At 39.4% G+C, this 21,333-nt stretch overlaps 1 protein-coding gene across 3 annotated transcripts in view; it reads left to right on the plus strand.

Moving 5' to 3' along the window:
* PRMT3 (protein arginine methyltransferase 3) overlaps positions 1–21,333 on the plus strand; it is a 57,585-nt gene that overhangs the window by 21,430 nt on the left and 14,822 nt on the right. For 2 of the 3 annotated variants that reach the window (XM_066552287.1, XM_066552288.1), the window contains 3 exons: positions 5,629–5,707; positions 10,563–10,750; positions 12,790–12,876. In XM_066552287.1, coding sequence (XP_066408384.1) covers positions 5,629–5,707; positions 10,563–10,750; positions 12,790–12,876 — 354 coding nt within the window. Of the gene's footprint in view, positions 1–5,628; positions 5,708–10,562; positions 10,751–12,789; positions 12,877–17,295; positions 17,411–21,333 lie in introns of all 3 variants that reach the window. The other variant, XR_010783831.1, reaches the window with a different exon arrangement.

Consider the following 21,333-nt stretch of genomic DNA (forward strand, 5'->3'; position numbering starts at 1 on the left):
ATACTACTGCTGGCCTTGTTTTTGTGGAGGTTTCCCTGTGCAGGACTGTTTGATGGTTTGTAGCAGGGCTGCAAGCTTCTGATGCATCATTGTAAGGGCTTAAATGAGGGATGTGGGACTCCAGGGGCTCTCCAAAATGCAGTTTATTATATCCAAAATGCAGTTTATTGTATCCAAGATGCAGTTTATTGTATCCAAGAGGTTACAGCAGTCCAGGGTCGTGGGTGACGGAGCTGTGCCCACAGCTGTCAGCTCCAGCTGCAGGCAGGCCTGGAGACCCTTTGGTTTAGGTTACAATGCATTCTATACTTTTCTTTTGGTTACAATGCATTCCTGACTTTTCTTTTGGTTACAATGCATTCTAGACTTTTCTTTTGGTTACAATGCATTCTAGACTTTTCTTTTGGTTACATTGCATTCTAGACTTTTCTTTTGGTTACAATGCATTCTAGACTTTTCTTTGCTGAGCATCTTCATACAGTAGAACCAATCTATACCTTGACTATTACCTATAGCCTATCATAACTCCTGTAATTACCATATTCATGTCACTGTTCTCCAATCACCAACAGTCAGTACATTACAGTTTAAGCTAGAAGTTGTTTTTCAGTTTTCTTGCAGTGGAAAATTCTGAGACCTTTTTTCTACCTGCAACGTTTGCTGCCTTGTTTGCCTGTGCTATCTTTGTGCTTGGTAAAAACATCTTCTTGTTTGGGGTGGGTTTATCCTGTGCTCTAAGCCATAAAAACCCCTTCTAACTAACACACCCTTTGCTCCTTGGTTATCCAGTGAGACTGGCTCAGCAATTCTTTTCTTCTGTATCAAAACTTGCTTCCATCTCTATTCCTTCATCAGACTCCACATTCAAAAATCTTTCTGCCAAGCATCCATATCTGTGAGACTTTCTTGTCAAACTTTCCTCCTTCCCAACACATCATCCTGCCTGCCTGCCTAGAGCTCTGATATGTGAAACCTTTAAAAACCCTAATTTGTGTAACTAAAGAGGTGTATACCAGGCTCCCATATTTTGTTACTTGTCTGCTTGTATCATAAGTCACCTACAGATAAATCCCTTACTTCTTATTCAAGGTGTAGAATTAATGTATTCCTGGGCAGGAAAATATGACATACAAAAGTGACTGAATTATTGCCCCCATATTTAGGTAAGGTAATTGTAAACTTCATAGGCTGCTTATTGAAAAGATGAGTGCAGAAAGAAACAAAATGTATGCAATGCTTTTCTGGAATGTTCTTGCACAGCTGCATCTGTGTGCAGATTTTTCTTGCCATCAGTATTGTTTTTGCTTCCTTTCTCTAGCTAAAACTAGAAAGCTAAAGGTTGCTAGTTTTATTACCTTGAGAATATCTGCATTTCTTGTTTGTAAAGGGGCTCTGCTATGAGATACAATTGCCTGAGATGGTTGTCTCAAATACAATGTTAATATACAGCATGGACTCATAAATTGGGTTTTTTTAAATGCAGTGCTTTATGGTACTGAATATGCAGCAGAGTTATACAAGATAAAACTGGGGAAGAGATGGACTGTCAGATTAAAATACACTTAGGATACAACCCAGTACTTGTCTTTTAATCTTGTCATTGGGCAGATAGTTAACCCTTTTCTTTTCTCCTTTTTCTTCTCTTTCTTGTTATTTCTTTCTCTTTTTTAAAAACTAATTTTGAAAATACATGTGGATGGGCTGTGAGCAGAGGCATTCAAGATCTAGGGAAAGGACAAGGAAGTGAGCATGCCTAAAGCACTGGAAACCATCTTCTCTCTCCTTCCTCCTTTCCTCTATTTCTGTGAGAGATACACAGTTATTTCCTTGCATGATTTTTTTTTTGTCAGCACTAGTAATGGGGATCACATTTCTGCTCTTCACATCTTCCCATTTGGTGTTCTTGTATTGGTTTAAGGAAACAACAGGGTGTGCAGAATGACAAAGTCAAGCTGTGACACTGACATTTGTGAGCTTGCTCTGTCAGTGATGAATTACTTCCTCTTATTTTTTAAATTAAAATGTACATGAGAGATCAGCATGAGGGCAAACTTGGCATGTGGGAGATGGTGCAGCAGCAGAGCATGCTCAAGTGTTTATGAGTGGCTGCTGCTTGTCATTTAACTGTGCTGCAGGTTTGGAGGGAATTTTGTCAAATAAAAAAGATTTTTTCATGACCTAGAGTGTGCCACATCAGTTTTGTGCATTTGTTAATGCCAGATTAAATTTTGTGTCAGAGATCAGAATCTGTTGTCTAATCTGTGTTGCATACCTTCTGTAGCTTGCTTTACTGTGTAGGCCAGTGGAAATCTTGTTGTTGAAAACTTCAGTTTACGACAATAATGCACTTTTTTTTATACCACTGGGGATTAAAAAAGATGAAGTTGACTCTCTGGGCCCATGATTTGATAGCTGTTTTTCATTTCATTAAATGTTCAGTATTGGGCCTTACTAAATCTGGAGAACTTGACCAGGTTCAGTAATGTTATAGAAAATAATAAAATGCATCTTGGATAGCAAGTGGAGGGGAAAAACAATGCTTATTCAAGTAGTTAAACAATGCTTCTAAATTCTATCTTTACACAGGTTTTTTCAGCTGCACCAACAATTCTGCTAATTCTTGCTGTTGTAAACATGCTAATCCACTTTTTGATGCTTTTAAAGAATTTAAACTTTTTTTCTCTATGAAGATTATCATGTAAATACTGAAACACTGAAGCTAAAAGTACTTGAATACTTATATTTTGATCAATTGGTAAAATATTTTTATGTAGCTTTGAATTAAAATGACAATACTGTAGTATATTTGAATAATAGGGAAAATACAAAATGCAAAATAGGAAGGCATCAGAGATCTGGGAGCCTTTTATAATTCTGTTAGGAATGCAGAGTACAGATACCAAGGATATATAAGAAATGTAGCAATATTCACATTCCTAATGGATTCGAGGGGCTCAGTGGGTGTCTCCTTGGGCTGACATGAGGCAGAGCAGAGTGCTTGAACAGAGTTACTGACAGTGCTGTATCTCTGTTCCTGTCCACATCTGTTTATTTGTTGGCAGCTGGAGAGCATTTCAGCTTTGCAAATCCAAAAAATAAGGAGTTTATGTTTCTTCTGAGAAGGAAATGGCCAGCTCTTTAGTAGAAAACATGTCATGGGACAGCATAAAATTTAAGGAGTTCTGTACATTCAGGTTGGCTTTAACAGAGAATGTCACCTTTTATGTGACATTCAAGATTGTACTAATAATATGCAGCTCACAGATTTGTATCATAGAGATCTCTTTGCAGGGATTGATTTTGAGGATGTCACTACATGCTTAAGTAAAAATCAACCCTTGATCGTTTTTGGGGGTGAAGCAAGAGTTCCCCACAGCATCCCAGGACAAAATGTCAGGTGTAATTGTCTTTCCAGAAAGCTCCCCTACAGATGGGGCAGTAGGCTGTGAAATTGCATCCTAACTTGTACTACAGATGATCACAGCACACTGAGTAAAGTGTTTTGGTGTAACTAGTAAATGACTTGATTCAGTACCGTTGGTGGTTTGTGTAACTTACAGGAGTGCTAGAATGAATGGGGAGAGAGAACACTGGGAGTGGGGGGAGAACCAGCAGTGCCAGAGGGAAAAGGTCAGGGGAAGAATGGTGACAATTTCTCTGTATTTCTCCTGAGAGAGTTTTCCAGCTGTACTCCTTGCACAGGCTGGCAGGCATAGGTAGAGGGCAGAAAGAGGGAACTGAAGACCTAATCCATAAAGATGTCATTTTGTGAATTACTGACTCTTGGTAGTGATCAGTCTTCAATATGTCTTAGAGGTTACCTTTAAAATACTATGAAAACAGCTCATTTTCAGTTTAAGGTGTCTAAAAATACTTTTTGTGAGCTAAACATATTCTATTTTTAACTGTATAAAAAAGAAAGCTGTGGTTCCATGCTGTGCTTTTGGCTTGCTGTGGGCATCACATGATTCCTGCCTGATGCAACTGGAGCTCCTGGCCTTTTCAGCTGTTCAGCAAAGCTTACTAACAACAATTGCTCACAAAGCAGTGGTCTTCCTTCTGGGACTTATTCTAAGGATGTACAGAAGTTGGGCAGTAAAGTAGAAGAACAGACAAGACTGGGAAGAAAAATTTTCAGTGAAGCACTATTACCAGAAGAAACAGATTGAGAAAATGACACGGCCATTATTTTCACACTGTGTTCTCTTTGATTACAAATATGTCATGCTTCAAGTTTCTGGGGTTTTCAGTTTTGGTTTCTTGTTCTGAAGGCTGCAGAAAATGGCACTTCTAAGCAATTCTGAAGTTTAAGCATTTTGTTAAGATCATTGAGTCCAACCCAGCACTTCAAAGTCCAGCACTAAACCATGTCCCCAGGTGTCACATTCACATGACTTTTAGATCCCTCCAGGACTGCTCTGGGCAAGCCTGGTCCAGTGCTTGATAACCATTTCAGTGAAGAAATTTTTCCTAACATCCAATCTGAAACTTCTCTGCTGCAGCTTCCTAGCTTTTCTTTGGTAAATGACTGCAAAGTCTGGACTTCAGTTGTCCATTTTGTTCTTGCCAACTAAATCAAACCACGTGGCTAAGCTGTGTTTTAAGTAAAATGAAAATGAGGCTGCTGAATGAAAATTCAAAACCTTTGTTGGTGTTTGTCTTAATTGACTTGGTGTTGTGAGGATGTAGATGAAATATGTTACAGTATTGACTCACAATGATGCTCAAACATGGAGGACAGGAAGGGTATAAAATCAGTATATCAATGGGAAAACAAAGGGCTATAAATCTCATCAATGTGCAGTTTGTTTAGAAGTAGTTGAGAAAGGGGATGTTCTCTATAAAATGCTAATTTTGTTTGATACTTCTATTTGAGTTTTTTAGTATCTCAAATATTCAAATAAGGAATGTTTCCCTGTTTCAGCAAATGACTCACTGAAGTTTACAATAAATTATTCTAAACATCAATAGCAGTATCCTATGCCATAAAATTAATTCCAACACAAAAAAAGCCCTGTGCAAATCTAGTTGTTACCATTTTTATCCTGGAAATTTGGCAAGTCTGGGTGCTGCTAGATGATGTAGAACACCCAGAGAACCAATGTTTGGTACATGATTTATTTGCACCTCTCTTAGTGAGCACTGCCAAGGGTGATGCAGGGCACCATGAGGTTGCAAATATGGAGAAGCAAAGATGCATTCCATTTGACCTTTCTCTGACAATAGTTTCAGTGCTACTTGCAGATCTGAAGGGGAAGGGCTTTTATTTTTATTCTTTTATTTTTATTTTTCTTGGAACCTCCCAGTTATTACTAAAAAATCAATACATGCAGCTTTTCACTTACTTTGAGTTGAATTCAATGTCTTTTGTTGTTGTAGGACTGTTGTTGGGTAATTGTTGGTGTAGATGGTGGATTTATTTTCTCTGCGTGCTACATGCTCGCAGTTTGGGAAATTAAAGATGATACTTTATAAAACAAGTTTTAAAGTGACGATGCTGTTGTTGTAAAACTCTTTGGGTATATGGGTTTATGATGTTCTTAAACTGTGTTGATAAAGCCTCTCTGTAGAATGACCAGGTATAAGAACCACAATGATTTCTAAATTCTTTCCCTTTTCTGTAAACAGGGTTATTTCCTTCTCTTTGAGTCAATGCTGGATTCTGTCATCTATGCAAAGGACAAGTACCTGGCAGAGGGAGGCTCAGGTTGGTGCTCAGTTCTTTTAATAAATTCAGCTCTGGGGGAAGCTAAATGAACTCAGAGACTTGGAATAAGCTGTGCATGGATGAGAAAGTTGCCAGTCTCGGTGAAAAATGTTTCCATTAGTAGGAGCTTCAAGACATTAATTTACTGTATGGGCAATAGGAGAACATTAGATGGGGTACCAAGGTCTCAAGTTAATGATGTTTTTAAGAATAGAGGGGGCAATTTATTCTTAAGTACAGACTAAATTTTTCCTCCCTATTTCTTCCCACACATGTGGGTATTTGTTTTCCCCCCCTGAAATCCAAGTTTCTGCATAAATATGAGCAGAGGAAAATAAGCTTTATCTTGTAAGATGTGATGCTGTTTGAGTAAGCTGCTGTGGATTTGAGGGAAAGTGGATAGGGTGTTTTCCTGAGGGAGGGAAGTTGTGTAGGGAGGACATATTTTCAAACATGAAATAACAAATGGAATTACACTGTGTCAGTTCAGCATATTTATTCTGGTGGTAATATGGTCTTAATTTTTATGGCTTGAGGGTAGGGTTGTGACAAAACAAAAGTGTTTGCTTTGGAGTTCTTTTACACATTTAAGTAGCTTAGATAATGTTATCTCAAGCAGTGTTTAAATGTCTGTAAGTGTTTATTCCATATGTGGTGCAGTTTTGTGCATGAGTTCTGCATGTGCTTAATTCCTTTGTCAGTACTGTATTTCATATTGACCTTTTCAATTGTAGTCATCAGTCTGGGGTTTTTTCCCCTTTTGTGCTAACCATGCACACAGTTTCACTACACTGACCTAATGATTGGATTAATGACTGTGTCACAGTGCTTGCTGCAGTGCTTCCCTCTGGTTGCAGTGAGTTTTTGTATACTATTGACTGCTGCAGGAAAAATGGGCTCTATGCATTTGTTCACAAAGCTGAATATACAAGCAAGCTATGTCTTAGAATATTTAGTAGCCATTTGAGTAATGTGACAGAATAAGAGCTTTTTTTGTTTTCAGTAATGCAGAATGCAGCCACATCAGGAACATAGGTGTGTACTCTCTGTAGATATGTGCTGATAATTTTACACTGCAATACAATTAAATCCAGGGACATTCCCTAAAATCAAAAGGAAACATTTTATCTTTAGCTACTACTTCCAAAGCCTTCTGAAAAGGGCCAGAAATTTCTGACCTCTGTTTAAACTGTATTGTGGGTGGGTTTGCTCTTGGTTTGTAAGTCCAAGAGATTCCTTTGAGAGATGGGGTGTCCTGGTTCTGCAGCACACTCATCCTTTGGGGTCTGACAATGGTCCTGGGCCCTTCTTTCATTCATGACAAAGCACAGAGTGTTTTACAGGCACTGATGGGATTTTCAGTTCTGTCAACAGTTTCTTTAAGGTGCTTGCAGTTGCTGTTCCTCTGCCAGCTTGTCCAGCAGGTGACAGGCTGTGCCCTGGGTCCATGAGAAGGCTGCTCAGCAGCACAGACTCTCCTGCAGCACAGCTGAATTGCACATCCAAATCCAAATGAGCTAGAATTAAGAGTTCACTCTGAGGTGAAGACTTACCAGAGAAACTCCTGAATCTGCTTAATTTTGTCTAAAGCCACTTGGTACTATTGAGCCCAAGATCATTATTACAGAGAATGTTGGAAAGCTGAAAAAAGCAATAGCAGCAGCTGCAATTTGACCAGATCTTTCAGTGGCTGAGCTGGGAATAGAATCCAGATTTCCAGATATGTGTTCATGAAGTAATGGTGTTCATCATCATTACTTCAGCTCAGCCTATTGCCATGCTGGAGTGGATTGTGCCAAACTGTCTAGGGTGATGTGTACAGTATAGAATAGCTTTGTTTGGGAACATAACATTTTTGCTGCCCAGGGCCCATCTGTTTGTTCTTTAGAGCTGTTGCTCAGGTAGAGATTTTTTCACACGCTTGAGCCCAGTTTGCAGTGTCGAGGGGTGACAAAGGTAAGGAAGGTGTCATTCAAAACATAATACATGCAAACCACAGTGCTCCTTCACATCAGAATGATGATGGCATTGACGTGGAGTCATTGCTGTGTATCTGGAGGGTTGCTGTCTCCCCTCAGCATGCTGCAGTTAGTGAGGCACTGTGGGGGCTGAGGGTTCCCATCCCACTGTCCCCAGCCCCGGAGCTGCTCTGGTGACGGATGGCTCGTGGGCACCGAGTCGAGAAGGACACAGATGGTCAAAGCCATGAATCTGGGAGAGCTGGGAGCACTGCGTGCTCCTGGCCAATCAGCATTTTCCTCATTTCACCTGTGAGAGGAATCATTACTGAATTATAGCCTTAATGGGGAAAAAAATGGCAAGTCTGTCAGGATTGCACGGGAAAGTGTTACAGAAAGAGCAGAGGATTTCCAGGGAAATCAAGGGAGATGGGAAATGGCAAATGCAGTTTCATGCAGGTGCTTTTAAATATGTACAGAACTCTAGAGTGTTTAGATGATTCAGATAGCATTGCTTACATTTTCAGTCAAATCTCAGTACAGTGTATAGGACATAGGTGGGTCTGTAAATTAATGAATCCCTGTAGTCTTCTGCCTGAGCCCTGTTGGTGGAACACAGATTTCTTTTTGTGAAGTCTTAATAGACATTGTCTACTTCTGCTGCTATTAATAGTGAAAATGCAGATTAAATTGGAGCATTTTGTGTTTACATTTTCCCTTGTTCTTAAGCACATTGTATAATCGATCATGAGTTCCACTGCTGATTTAAGGATTTGCTGTAAGAACAAAGACTTAATAAAAACTGATTATGATCCAGTTCAAACATTATATGCTTGATAGAGGTGATTAAATTTCTCTTTGGTTTACAGAATGTCCCAGAAATTAGGGCTAGTCAGAGGAAGAAAGTTTATAAAATAATTAATCATGTATTGTTGTGGGTTTAATTTTCATTTCCAGTGGAACTACAGTGCTCCTGTGTGTTCTGTAACCAAGGACTGCCAGTCTTTTCATCTCTCTTCTCACTGTGCCATTGCATCCTATGAAACCCATTCCTCTAAAAAATAATTCCTCAAAGGCTCTTAGCCCTTGCTTTCTGTTGTTTGTATCACACTATCTTTTAATTTTTGGACCATCAGCGGTTGCTGCTGAAGGTGTGAATGCTGTGAGGCAAAGGCCGGTGTTGTCCATAGACACTGTCAAACAGCAGTGGGAAAGCTTGCAGGAACAGTCTTCATTCAGTGGTGGCTCCAGAAACTACCTGCAGCTCCTCCCAGCACCACAGATGGTGTGTGACAGCTGTCAGCTGTGCTGGAACCAAGTGATTTGTTTTGGACAGGACAGTCCAACTGTCTTCTTCCTGTTAGGATTCTTATCAAGCTGTCTCTGTACTGCTCAGTGAGTTGTAGGCTGTTCCTGGAGACACTTTCTGCTCCCGTTTCCTCAGCTGCAAAGTAGATGTGATGATAGTTTACCAACTGCATTCCAATTTCAGCTTGCTGATGCTTATTTATTCTGCTTGAAATAGTCAGCAAGTGAGAAAAATGGCAGTGTACTTACTTTAATGTCTTCATAGAACAATAAAAACTTCTTTAGAGAAGGTTATTCTTTACAATCACTATTTATATTTCCTTTGGCCTAAAACTGTGCTCACTGTATGAAAGGTCTAATTTCAATTTGCTGCCTCTGTCTTCAGTATTTTGCAAGGTAGAAAATACCGCTTTTCTGACCTACCATGCTATACCAATGATTTATTCATTTTGATAAACCGTAATTTCAAGCAGAGCTGAAGACAAAATTAATTTTACAGCTCACCAGATTCTGGGGAGGAAGAGAGACACTTGCCTTCAGTTGTATTAACACTGCTCCTTTCATGTATTAATATAAAATAAAATTAAATTCAATAGGATGTTTTAGTTGACACTTTTTTTCTGAAATCAGGTCAAGAATTCAATGTATAGGACTTTAGAGACTTTAAAACTCTGAAGAACAAAACATGGGAATTTCTTTGTGAAAAGAAACCTGGCTAAATATAAATTGAGCTTCTTTTACTATTTGTTAGGGTTATAGACAGCCATGTACATAGCAGCTGTTCTTTGTGGGTTTTCCAGTCATCAGGTGAGATTTCCAAGAGACTGACTGACTTTGTTGGCAGCTGTTAAAAAGGCAAATGTCAGTCCTCCACTACTATTTGTAAAAGCTGTAAATAGTTACGTGTTCTGAAGATGTTCTTGGGAGAAGGACAAGCACAAATGTGAAAATAGTGCAAAATGATAGCTTTATCCTGAAAGTGGGAGGGAGGGAATCCATGAGGTTCCCTTCTGTCTGTTGGGTCACTTCCAACTCTTCAGATGCAGACAGAAAAGTGGTTATTTCCAGTACACAGAAATAATTTTTTAGGTTGTTTAGCCAGAGCTGATAGCAAACAGGAATAAAACTCTTGAGTAAGAAGATATGCTTTTTTCTGAAAATAAGGTCTTTTCCCAGAGGTTTCCTGGTATTACAAAGCCCTTGCCTGAATTTCTGTTTGGGTGTCCTTCTACTGTTATGGAATATATTTTAGGTTAGTGTCTGTATAGAAACCAGATAGGCTGTTCCAAATTATTTTCTTCAGACATCAAGTTTCCAGTAATTTTCTGGTAGTGGGATTCAACTACAAAGATATTTTGTTATGAATAGGAAGTACCAGACTAGTGTGTGAAAATTAAATTTTTGTGTGTAGTCCCTTCTGTAGACAAATGGGACTCTAGAAAGTAAAGTAGCAGAAGAAGTGTCTTGTCCAAGAGCTAAAAAAAGTTCTTTTTTTATTCTTTTGAGATGTTACCACTTTTAGACAAAGGAATAAAAAATCCTCTGTGTGTGTAAATAAGATTTCACTACTCTTGTTTCTGTTGTTACAGTTTATCCTGACTTGTGCACCATCAGTCTGGTAGCTGTTGGGGATATGAATAAACATGTGGACAAGCTGCTTTTCTGGGAAGATGTGTATGGCTTTGACATGTCTTGCATGAAGAAAGCTGTCATTCCAGAAGCTGTTGTGGAGGTGCTGGATCCAAACACACTGATATCTACAGCCAGTGTCATTAAGGTATGCTGTCATTAAGCATATTACTTTATGCTTGGGAGGCAGATGAGAATTTTCCTTGGTTTATGGAGGAGGAAGGGCTAAAATTCACATGGCACACACAAACTTTGGCATTTATAAATGATAAAAGTGCAGTAAGGTTCTTGCTGCTAAGACTGGAGGTTTGTATGAACTGCTTTTTTTACCGACTTGGAGCTTTTAGTAAGGTACTTTTCTCATATTTAGACTCTTCTATTCTATGATTTCTTCTATCCAAAGCCAAATTTACTTTGGCAATGCTCTACTGGTAACAGTGCATGCATATCCCTTTGTAATCCATGCTGTCACGAGCAGTCACTGTCCAGCTCAGATGTAGGGGCTTATCAAACTTTGTCATCGTGCAGCATGTAGCATAACTGTTGTGCTGAATGAATTTATAGTCATTTGTTCTCATCTAGCCCTCATGCTTTTTAAAAGAACTCAAAATCAATGCATGTGCTTGTTTGCTGGAGTTACAGCACAAAGCAGTAAAATTAATGAGTTGAGGAACAGTGGCATTATAGATAAATTGTTTTAATCAATAGCTATCCCACAGAACAAATGGATTATATTTTGTAGAGAAGTTTAAAAATGTTCCCATTCATCATTATGATTATTACAGAAGGTACTTTGGTGTGTTTGCTCACATCAGGTGCTGCTTGTTCTATATAGTTCATAATGTAAGTTTTCAAGATGCAGAACATTCCCTAAAGAAAGACAAGGCAGCATGAAAATTTCTAGAAGGCTCTGGGTTAAAGATCATCCAGTTCCAGCTCCCTGCTGTGGGCAGGGACACCTTCCACTACCCCAGGTTTGCTCAAACCTCCCTCCAAGCCAGCCTTGAACAATTCCAGGGATGGGGCAGCCACAGCTCCCCTGGACAGCCTGTGCCAGGTCTTCTCCACCCTACAGTAAAGAATTTCTTCCTCATATCAAATCTAAACCTGCTGTCTTTTAGTTTGGATCCATTCCCCCTTGCCCTGTCACTCCATGCTCTTTGAAAAAGTCTCTCTCCATCTTTCCTGCAGGCTCTGTTCAGGTCCTGGAGGCCACAGTTAGGTCACCCCAGAGCCTTCTCTTTTCCAGGCTGGCCAATCCCAATTCTCTCAGCCCTTCCTGACAGGAGAGGTGCTGCATTACCTTGGTGGCCTCCTCTGGGCTCACTCCAACAGCTCCATGTCCCTCTTGTGCTGATGACCCCAGAGCTGGATGCAGAAATCCCTCAGAGAGGAGGGAAGAAGAACCCCATGTACCCACAGAGGCTGGGCACCTCCTGGCTGGAAGGGACCTTTGCAGAGAGGAATTTTGGGTTCTGGTTGACACCAAGCTGACCATGAGCCAGTAAAACACACCCATGTGGCAGAGGCAGAGCCTCCTAGGCTCCATTAGGAAGAAGACTGATCACCAGCAGCTCAGGAGAGATTGATCTTCTCTTGCACCCCAGGGAGATGAATTCTGGGGTGCCCTGTCCAGTCTCAGGTTCCCCACCCAGGGCAGGAGTGAGATGACTGTCCTGGAGTGAGTCCAGTGAAAGGACTGCAAAGGGGCTTCTCCAAAGGGCTTTTTCAAGCTCAGTTCTTCTGAGATGGATACAAAGGCAGTCTGGCAAATGAAAACCCCCTGGTTTTGACCCACAGCAGTTTGATGCTGTAGTTCACCATTGTGACTAGAGGAACAAGGGGTAAAACAGGTCAAGATGCCTGTGAAAGCTGCTTACTCAACAAGGGCCAGCTGCCTTCAAGAAGCAACTTGCTGAACAGAATGAGCTACTGTGTGTAGTTCCATACCACTGCTACTCAAAGTGTCTAGTTTATTTGGGTGTGTGAGGAAGAGGAGTTTCAGGTGTTTTGTCACATGGGATTAGGCAGTTTTTTAGTCTCCTCCCGTTTTTTGGAAAGCTGAAATAGTATTGCCTTATAAAAGTTGTCTCATAATGAGAACAACTGAAAAACCTTAGTCTAAAGGGAGATCTTAATTGCCATTCCTCACCTTTACTGACAGAATTTTATTATCCTTTTTGACAGCATATTGACTGCAATACTGCATCCACTCCAGACCTGGAATTCTCTTCAGATTTCACCCTGAGCATTACAATGAGCACACAGTGTACGGTAAGACAATTTCAGTTTCTTCATCCATGGCTGGTATTGCATTGGACTAAGAGACAATCCATTAATTATCCTTCATCTATCATCAGTCCTTGCCTTGAAACATTCATTTCTGCAGTACAGAGGTGTCAGATGAGCTCTTTCTGTAAAGAGAGATGGATGTAAAGCTGCAGTAATGATGTTATGGGGCAATGCAGGTAGGTGAAGAAAGGGAAGGGTGAGGAGCATTGGGATCTTTCTGTTTTGTTCTCTAGCCCATCTCCTGAAATACAAGAAATTCTGGTGCACTACTTAGCTTGCCTAAGTAATGCATTGAGCTTTCAAACATTACATTATAAGCAAAGGCAGGATAGCCTAATTTTTCAGTAATTTTCTTTTATATGCAATACAAATTCTAAATGCTTTCTAATAATTTATTAAAATTCCATCATCAAATTTGACAAAAGAGCATTATGCTCTGAAATCAGTAATAGAAACTGAAATTTTTGCCCTCTGGAGCATTGTGAAACTTCTAGGAGTTTCATGCTTAAGTCACATCACAAAATCAAATGTAAAGGAGTAATTTTTAGCTTACTTCTAATATATTGAGATAATTCTGCTACAGCTGGTGTATTGGGATTTTGCATGAGTATACAAAGAAGAGCTGCAGGCTTCCTATGACATGGAAACAAAGAATATGTTTCTGTATGATATAAACTGCTTAGGGTGGTGACAGAATCTTGGATGCCTGCATCAGGCAATGGAATTCCTGGTTTGGATGTTAGGTCATGCTGCTGCATTTGCCAACGTTTTTGCAGAGTAGCAGTCTGCATCAGAGTTTGTTGGTGTCAAAAAGTGAAATATTCCCACATATGTAGTTTAAATCATTATCATTTTTAATTAGTAGGTGTGTACAAATATTTCATATTTACTTGTCAGTTATCACCAAATTAGGTGAATACACAGTAACATTTTTGGGTTTATTAAATGAAAGTCTATATTTTACTGTGCATACAAGTGGAACCCCTTCTGTTTCAAGGTATCATAGGATAAATCAAGTTGCATCAGGGCAGAGTCAGGTTTGATTTGAGATCAAGCTCCACTGCAGCCCTGGTTTAATTTTCTTAATTTGGCCATATTTGAATAACTGATTAAACAGGAATCTTTACAAAATGTTGGTCATCTTTCTGATGTTTGGGTAAAGTAAAATAGCTTATTTTATAAACATTGTTTTCCCCAGCACTAAGCTCTTACAAAAACTTAATTTCTGTTCTGTGATTCTGTAGCATCATTGGCCTATAAATCAAGATGTATCCCTGCATTTTATGACTTCCAAGAAGGGGAGGGAAGTGAGGCAAGAGCAGTGTTTCTGAAATTTTGCAGCAAATGCAGGTTCTAAAAAATTATCAGAATGCTGTAAAGTATTTTGCACTTCATCATTTAGGTTTATTGACACTTGGAGTGAAAATTCCACAGTTTCTATGATGGATTGTAGAAGTTTAGTTGAAGGTTGACAGTTCATCCATCATATCAGGCTGCCTAACCTTGCAGTAAATGAACAATAAAAGTCCATTATTTATGTCGAAATTTTTGAGGAGATGCTTTAAGATTGCAATTTGTCCTTTAAAAATAATATTTGATGTTTTTCTTGTTTGCATATGTTTTGTTGTTCTACTGGCTTTTAATTTGCTGCATAAAAAGCAAAAGTTGCCTACATTTCCCAAAATTCTAGAGTTTGGTACTTCTCTCTTAGAATTTTTCAGGGTTTTTTTTTTAAATATGAGCATACTAAAATACTTTTGCTTTATTTACAAAAAAATACTCCACAAAAATAGCAATTTGGAAATCCATCTTTTTATGCTTGTATTTCATTTTAAAGCAGCTTTTCCTCAGCCATGGAAGTGTGGAAGCAGATTTGGTTGTCTTATTCCTGCTGTTGCCATCAACATTGCTGATAGCAGAGCAGTGTTACCATCAGAACTAGGGCTGTCTCTGTTGAATAATCTGTCCTTAGAAACTAGGCAAAGCATTATCATTTTTAATTAGTAGCTGTGAACAAATACTTCATATTTACTTGTCAGTGATCACCGAATTAGGTGAATACACAGTAACATTTTTGGGTTTATTAAATGGAAGTCTATATTAGCCATCTTTTTAGCCATCTTTTTAGCCATCTTTTTAGCCATCTTTTAAGACATGTTTTAAGGCATCTTTTTAGACATCTTTTTAGACATCTTTTTAGACATCTTTTTAGACATCTTTTAAGACATCTTTTAAGACATCTTTTTAGACATCTTTTTAGACATCTTTTTAGACATCTTTTTAGACATCTTTTTAGACATCTTTTTAGACATCTTTTTAGACTTCTTTTTAGACTTCTTTTTAGACATCTTTTTAGACTTCTTTTTAGACATCTTTTAAGACATCTTTTAAGACATCTTTTTAGACATCTTTTAAGACATCTTTTAAGACATCTTTTAAGACATTCTTTTAAGACATTCTTTTAAGGCATCTTTTAAGGCATCTTTTAAGGCATCTTTTAAGGCATCTTCTAAGGCATCTTCTAAGGCATCTTCTAAGACATTTTTTGTCATTAAAAGATGACAAAAAAAAAGTAGGGGCACATGTTATTGAGGGTACATGTTCTGTAGGGTTCTGTTGTTTGTTCTGGGGATCCCCTTGCAGAGCAGCTGGGGGTTTGCAGTGTCCCTGGCTGTGTGGGTGGGTTTCCATGCTCCCTGCCATGCACTGTGTGCATGCAGAGCAGTGTGAGGCAGGCATTGCTGCACTGGTGTGTCAGCAGCATGGAGTGCACAGCTGCTCTTGCTGAACTTGGTTTTGTAGAAGCTTTGCACTGATGGGGAGTAATTTAGCAAGTAGTTGGAGAAAAGGGCTGTGGGCTCTTCTGGTTGGAGTGTGCAACATAATAGTTGAACAGCTAAACTCTCAGCTGGCATCTCTAGAAGTAACAGCCTTATCAGGGTCTGCTGCTTCCTCCCATCAGCTGTTTGTCTGTCTTTGCTAACAGGACAGATGCTGGAAAGGCTGACAGGAGTCAGAGCCATAATTGGAGCGTTTTAGCAACTCATCACCACACTTGCTGTAGTCATGGCTTGGAACACCCCCAGGATCCTCAGGCAGGAGAGGCTGCCCTTCATGGTTCTGTGGCAAAACCTTCGAATGCTTTGGCTTGGAAGGGATCCTAAAGATCCCCTGGTTCCACCCCCGGATCTGCCATGCCCAAGGGGTCCCACCTTGGATCAGGTGGCTCCAAGCACCACCCAGCCTGGCCTTGAACTTGCAGGGCTGGGCCATCCCCAGCTTCTCTGGGGAGCCTGTGCCTGGGCCTCACTATCTTCACAGTAAGAATTTCTCCTAATGCCAACTCTAAATCTCTCCTCTTTTAGTTTAAAACCGTTCCCCCTTGCCCTATCACTATCTGCCCATGTAAAACAATGTTAAATTCCTCTAAAATCTGTGCTCAGTTTTTCCTCAGCTGACTGTTTTCTGGGTTTGGATTAAAAGTACTAAGGACATGAATGCCCAGCCATTGTGGTGAGCTTGTGTAAAACAGAAAAGCTGTGCAGTTCACAAAACTAAGAGCATAACATTGACACATCTGATTTGTTTGTCCTTCCACCTGTTTGAAACTACTCTCATACTTCTATGTGACCAAAAAACCCCCTAGCAGAGTATTAGGTCATGCTCATAAGGGATGAATCTCATGTCTTACTGTAGGTGCACCTTGAATGTATTTCAGATGCTTCTGTAATACATTAAGCCATAGCCTTAAAAAATTATTGAGGCTCTAAAGTTTTTTTTTTTTTCTTCCAGATGTTCAAGAAATTAAATAAGCCTTCCCCAAAAAAGTCTAATACACATAAGAAATAACAAATTTTTGAGCAAAAATAAACATTTTATGATCTTTTATGTGCTGGTTAGTCTTTTAGAAGTTTTGAGACAGGGTGGTGAAGTAGTTAATGCTTTTTTCTGAGAATATATTGCTTCTGTTAATTTTTTTCTCCGTTCCTCGCATGCTTTGCCACAAAGAAGCATTTTGTAGCATTAATTTTATATATGATTATCTTAGCTTTCAAAGATTGAAGGTTTTCAAAGTGTGAAATGGTTGCATGGAATCATTATATGAAATTGTTCCAAAGTACTTTTATTGCAAGTTGACTTGATTTTGGTCCTACAAAGATAATAGCAGAAAAAAACCCATCAATTACCCTGCAGAAGTGCATTTTCCTAATAAAGAGCTAGAGTTTGTCACTGTTGATTTTAATGAGACATCTGGCTAATATCAGTTAGTAGATGCTGCTAGAAAAATGCTCCATTAATTGTATTCTAAGTTGATCACTGTGTGAGCTTTTGAGATAAAATATAATGGTGATTACCCTCAGTACAGAAATCAATTGACAAACTTTCTCTTTTGTTTGCAAGCATTTCCCCTGGGAGTCCATCAAGGTTGATCTTTCCTAGCTGAATAACAATATCCCCTGAGAGGAAAATGGCAGTATCTCTTCATTGCTCCCAGGAGATTTTGTCAAAGAGCAGGGTATGTGTATAAAAAGTGGGAGGGAGGGAGGGAGGAAGGGGGTGAAAGAAGGATAATGAACTAGAGGACGTGACTGATGTACTAAAACCTTCAGGAGGAAAAAGGAAGTTGAGTTGACTAGAGAAAATTATTCTGACTAAGGAAAAAAATCTTTGCTTGTTTAAATTTTCTTAAGTCTCTGGCAGTTTCATTTCTTACTATCAGGTCTTCCACTTGGGAGCCAACTAGAAGTATTACCATATGAATCTTTGGTTCCAACCTTAGGTGAGAAACTAAATTTATTAAGCTAGAAGTTAGAAATCTGGTTTGGGTACCACAGTAAAATCCACCTTGAGTGCCTGATTTCTGAGTAAAGGAAATGCTGCTCTACCATGTTACAAAGCAGGTTTTCTCCTTCTCATCTGCTTACTTTTCTGTAGCCTTCTCTGCAGTGACATCCAGATTATTAATCTTTAAACCACAAAATGGCTGGGTTTTAATTGCCAGGGGTTTCTTTTCCCTGTGATAAAAACGCAGCAGCTCTGCTGCATGGATGACAAACATTCCATCTCCATGCTTGGATAAACTCCATCAAAAGCACATTATCTCCCACTTCTGTGGCCAGCTGTCTAATTGTATTTGTTGTAGCCACTCACTGTTGGAACATGATACTGGTGAAGAGCAAGAATGATAAATTACTCACTGTAGGTGATAGTGATGATGATGATAATTTTTAATTTCCTTGTTCCTAAGTGAATTGGTAAGGCTGCCTTGAGTTCTCATAAGGAGAGGAGCAGTCTCATTTGTTTTGTCCTGTTAAAATGCTGCATGTACAGCCAGCCATTTTCTTTAGGAAAAAAAGCCTTAGTATTCAGATGTATTTGAATTAAAATTTAGATTTTTCTTTGCATTTCAGCTAAAGGCTCTGAGTGGAAGATTGTAAATAATGCATACTCTTTTACTGTATGTTAAAGCATTTGGTACATCTTACATGAATAAATGGGGAGAAAAATAGTCTTGAAATCATTTATCTGGGAGGGAAGAAAAACAGTTTGCAGACAAGTGAATCTTACTGGGAGGACCTGCCTAAATTACAGGTATTTCATATGTTTGCATGGACACCTTAGAAACCCTCAGTAATGAATGAAGACCTTAAGCTACATGAACTTTTCATCAAAATGTGGGGCTGACAAAATCAAGTAGGAGTTTGTGGCTGCTATTTTAATTTCAGGAATATTTTATTCCTAATTGAGTGAACTCTCTGTTGACCTTTGTAGGATGTTGCTCTGCAGCCTCAGTAATGTATATCTGTTCATGTATATCTAATCCTTAATGTTTCCTTCATTCCTCATTTGGCCACCTTAGTTCCCTGGGTGAATACCTTGGCTTTGTTTTGGAGTTTTTGTCCTCATAGCTTGCCTTTTCTCCTGGCAAGTTATTGGAGAACAGGAAGAATAATATTTTGGTCATGTTTTCTAATATTTACTGTCCTTGTCAGGCTGGAGTTGTATTTATTACCAGTTTAGAAGTAATTTTTTTTGTTTTCCTCTTTCATGGTGTTCAGGAGACTGGCACTTGAAAGATTTTTCCAAAGAAGGTTTAAATTCTTACTGATTAGTTGTAGGTGAAGTTGTAAATGAGCTGTCAAAGGTGTCACAAAAAGATGAGAGAAATTGCAGTAGGAGAAAAAACAGCTATCATTAGGCTTAAAAAAAATAAAAAACAAGAAGAAAAAGAATCCAAGGCAGTAGTTGCAAAGCATCATTTAGAATTTATGGAGAAGTTATTTTTCTTTAGTTTGACTTGTAAAAAAGATGTTTAGTTTGACTTGTAAAAAAGATATTTAATGGAAGTCTGGCCAGCCCTATATTTCATTTTAATATGCATGTGTCTGTGACTGCTTCTAGTATGCCACTTGTGATTTTTTTCCCTTATATTTTGCTGCATGTGATAAATTACTCAACAAGAAGGGAGGACTGAATCTTACTTCAAGTGGTAGACATTGGGAATTTCTTTTTTTTATAGTATTGCATAAGTAATAGATGCTTGTGATTATTATAGCTGCTGTAATTTGGGATACTGTTCAAAAGTTAATGAAAGGAAAATATTTTTGAACTTCACTTTTAAAGAAGTATTTCTCTGAAATGCACTTAAACATAAAAGATGCATAATTGTGCACTTCAACATAAACATCAACAAGTTACAAAAAGAAAGAAGGGAAGGTATAAATTCCTTAAAAGAAGATAGTAAACAAACCCAGCTTTGGTTTGTGTCAGTTTTTAGCAACACATCAGTTTCTGAAGTGGTGCAGGGCTTTCACTAATACAGCTTGAGAGTGGTGGTGGTTGTTTTGGTTAGGGGTTTTTGGAGTGTGTTGAAACAGACCCGTGTGATGCTGTCAGAGATTTTAGTTTTGCAGAGCTCTTTCAAGGAAGACTGAACCATTGGCTCAGTTGGTCAGGAACAGTGCTCATAATGCCAAGTTTGAGGCATTAATCCCACATGGGCCATGAGCTCAATGATCCTTGTGTGTCCCTTGCAGCCCAGAATATTCTGTGACTCCCACTGCTTTATGTAAAAGCAGAAATTCTAATGGTTTTAATCAAGGTTTTTGCAAAATGCTGAGAGGACAAATAATTAGAACTGTGTTGTGTCTCTGTGCCCTTTGATACTTTTCTGGAGGCATACATAGAATTCTTTAATTGCAAAAGACCTTCAAGATCATTGAGTCCAACCTCTAACCCAGCACTTCTAAGTCCAGCCCTAAACCCTGTCCCCAGGTGCCACATTGACATGACTTTAATAACTCCAGGATTGTGACCCCACTACTTCCCTGGACTGTCTGTTCCAGTCAATACCTGACAGCCTCTCGGGTTTCTGCCCCAAGGTATTAAAAAGTCTCTTTTTTCCCAGCCCTGCAACCAAAGAAGAAGTCAGGATTCCTGGGTTCTGCTTTTCAAGGTTGTTTATTTTCTCTTATCTATTAAATTCCTTCTCTGACCTGCTGAGGTCTGTCCAGCAGGTTGGGCTGTGGCACAGTCCCTGCCCTTGGGGTGGTGTTGGCTTTTTATACTAAGAACCACGTGTGCTTTATTCACAATAATTTTCCAATACCCATCACCTCTGTTAGACAGTCTGTCTCTACTCTAAACCAATCCAGAAGTGTCACCATCACAGCAGAAGATGGAGGACAAGAAGAAGGAGAAGAAGGACAGGACATGCCCAGATTCCTCCATCTTGCCTCTTGAACCCCCATTCTAAATCCCCAAAATTCTACTTTTCCACCCTGTGACAAATTCACTATCATTCTACTCAAACCCTTGTGGCTCCTCACACAAAGTTGGGAATTGTTTCCATGGGCTAAAATCAAAGGCACAGGTGTTTGTGACTCTGTGCCAAGGTCCCTGAGCTCCCTGCCAGGGTCTGGAATCACCCAGGGCAGCCAGAAGAATGTCCTGGGTCCTGACAACAGCCCTTTTGGTGAGGATATTTTCCTAATATCCAGTCTAAACTCCCTTGGTGCCACTTGGGGCCATTTTCTCAAGGCTTGTTTTTAGGGAGTTGTAGAGAGTGAGAATGTCCCCTGTGAGCTTCCTTTTTCCCAGACTAAACCCCCCCAGCCCCCTCAGCTCCTCCTGATCAGATTTGTGCTCCAGACCCTGGCCCAGCTCCATTCCTTTCTGTGAAGCCTCTCCAGTACCTCCAAGTCTTTCTTGTGTCATTCTGCAGAACCACCTGGTGGGTTTAGGAAGGCTGGGTGTGCTCTTTGGGAGGAGTCTGTAGGTATCTGTGTAGCTGCCTTGAGATCCCTTTGCCTTGGGGCAGACAAAACATGACAAAACAGCTCAAAAGCAGAAAGATCTCAGAACACTGCCAATATAATTAAAATTTGAAGCATAGCCTTGTGTTTGAATGAGCATATATGAATATACACGGACTATGGA

Source organism: Molothrus aeneus, chromosome 6 (assembly GCF_037042795.1).
Source record: "Molothrus aeneus isolate 106 chromosome 6, BPBGC_Maene_1.0, whole genome shotgun sequence".
NCBI lineage: Eukaryota > Metazoa > Chordata > Aves > Passeriformes > Icteridae > Molothrus > Molothrus aeneus.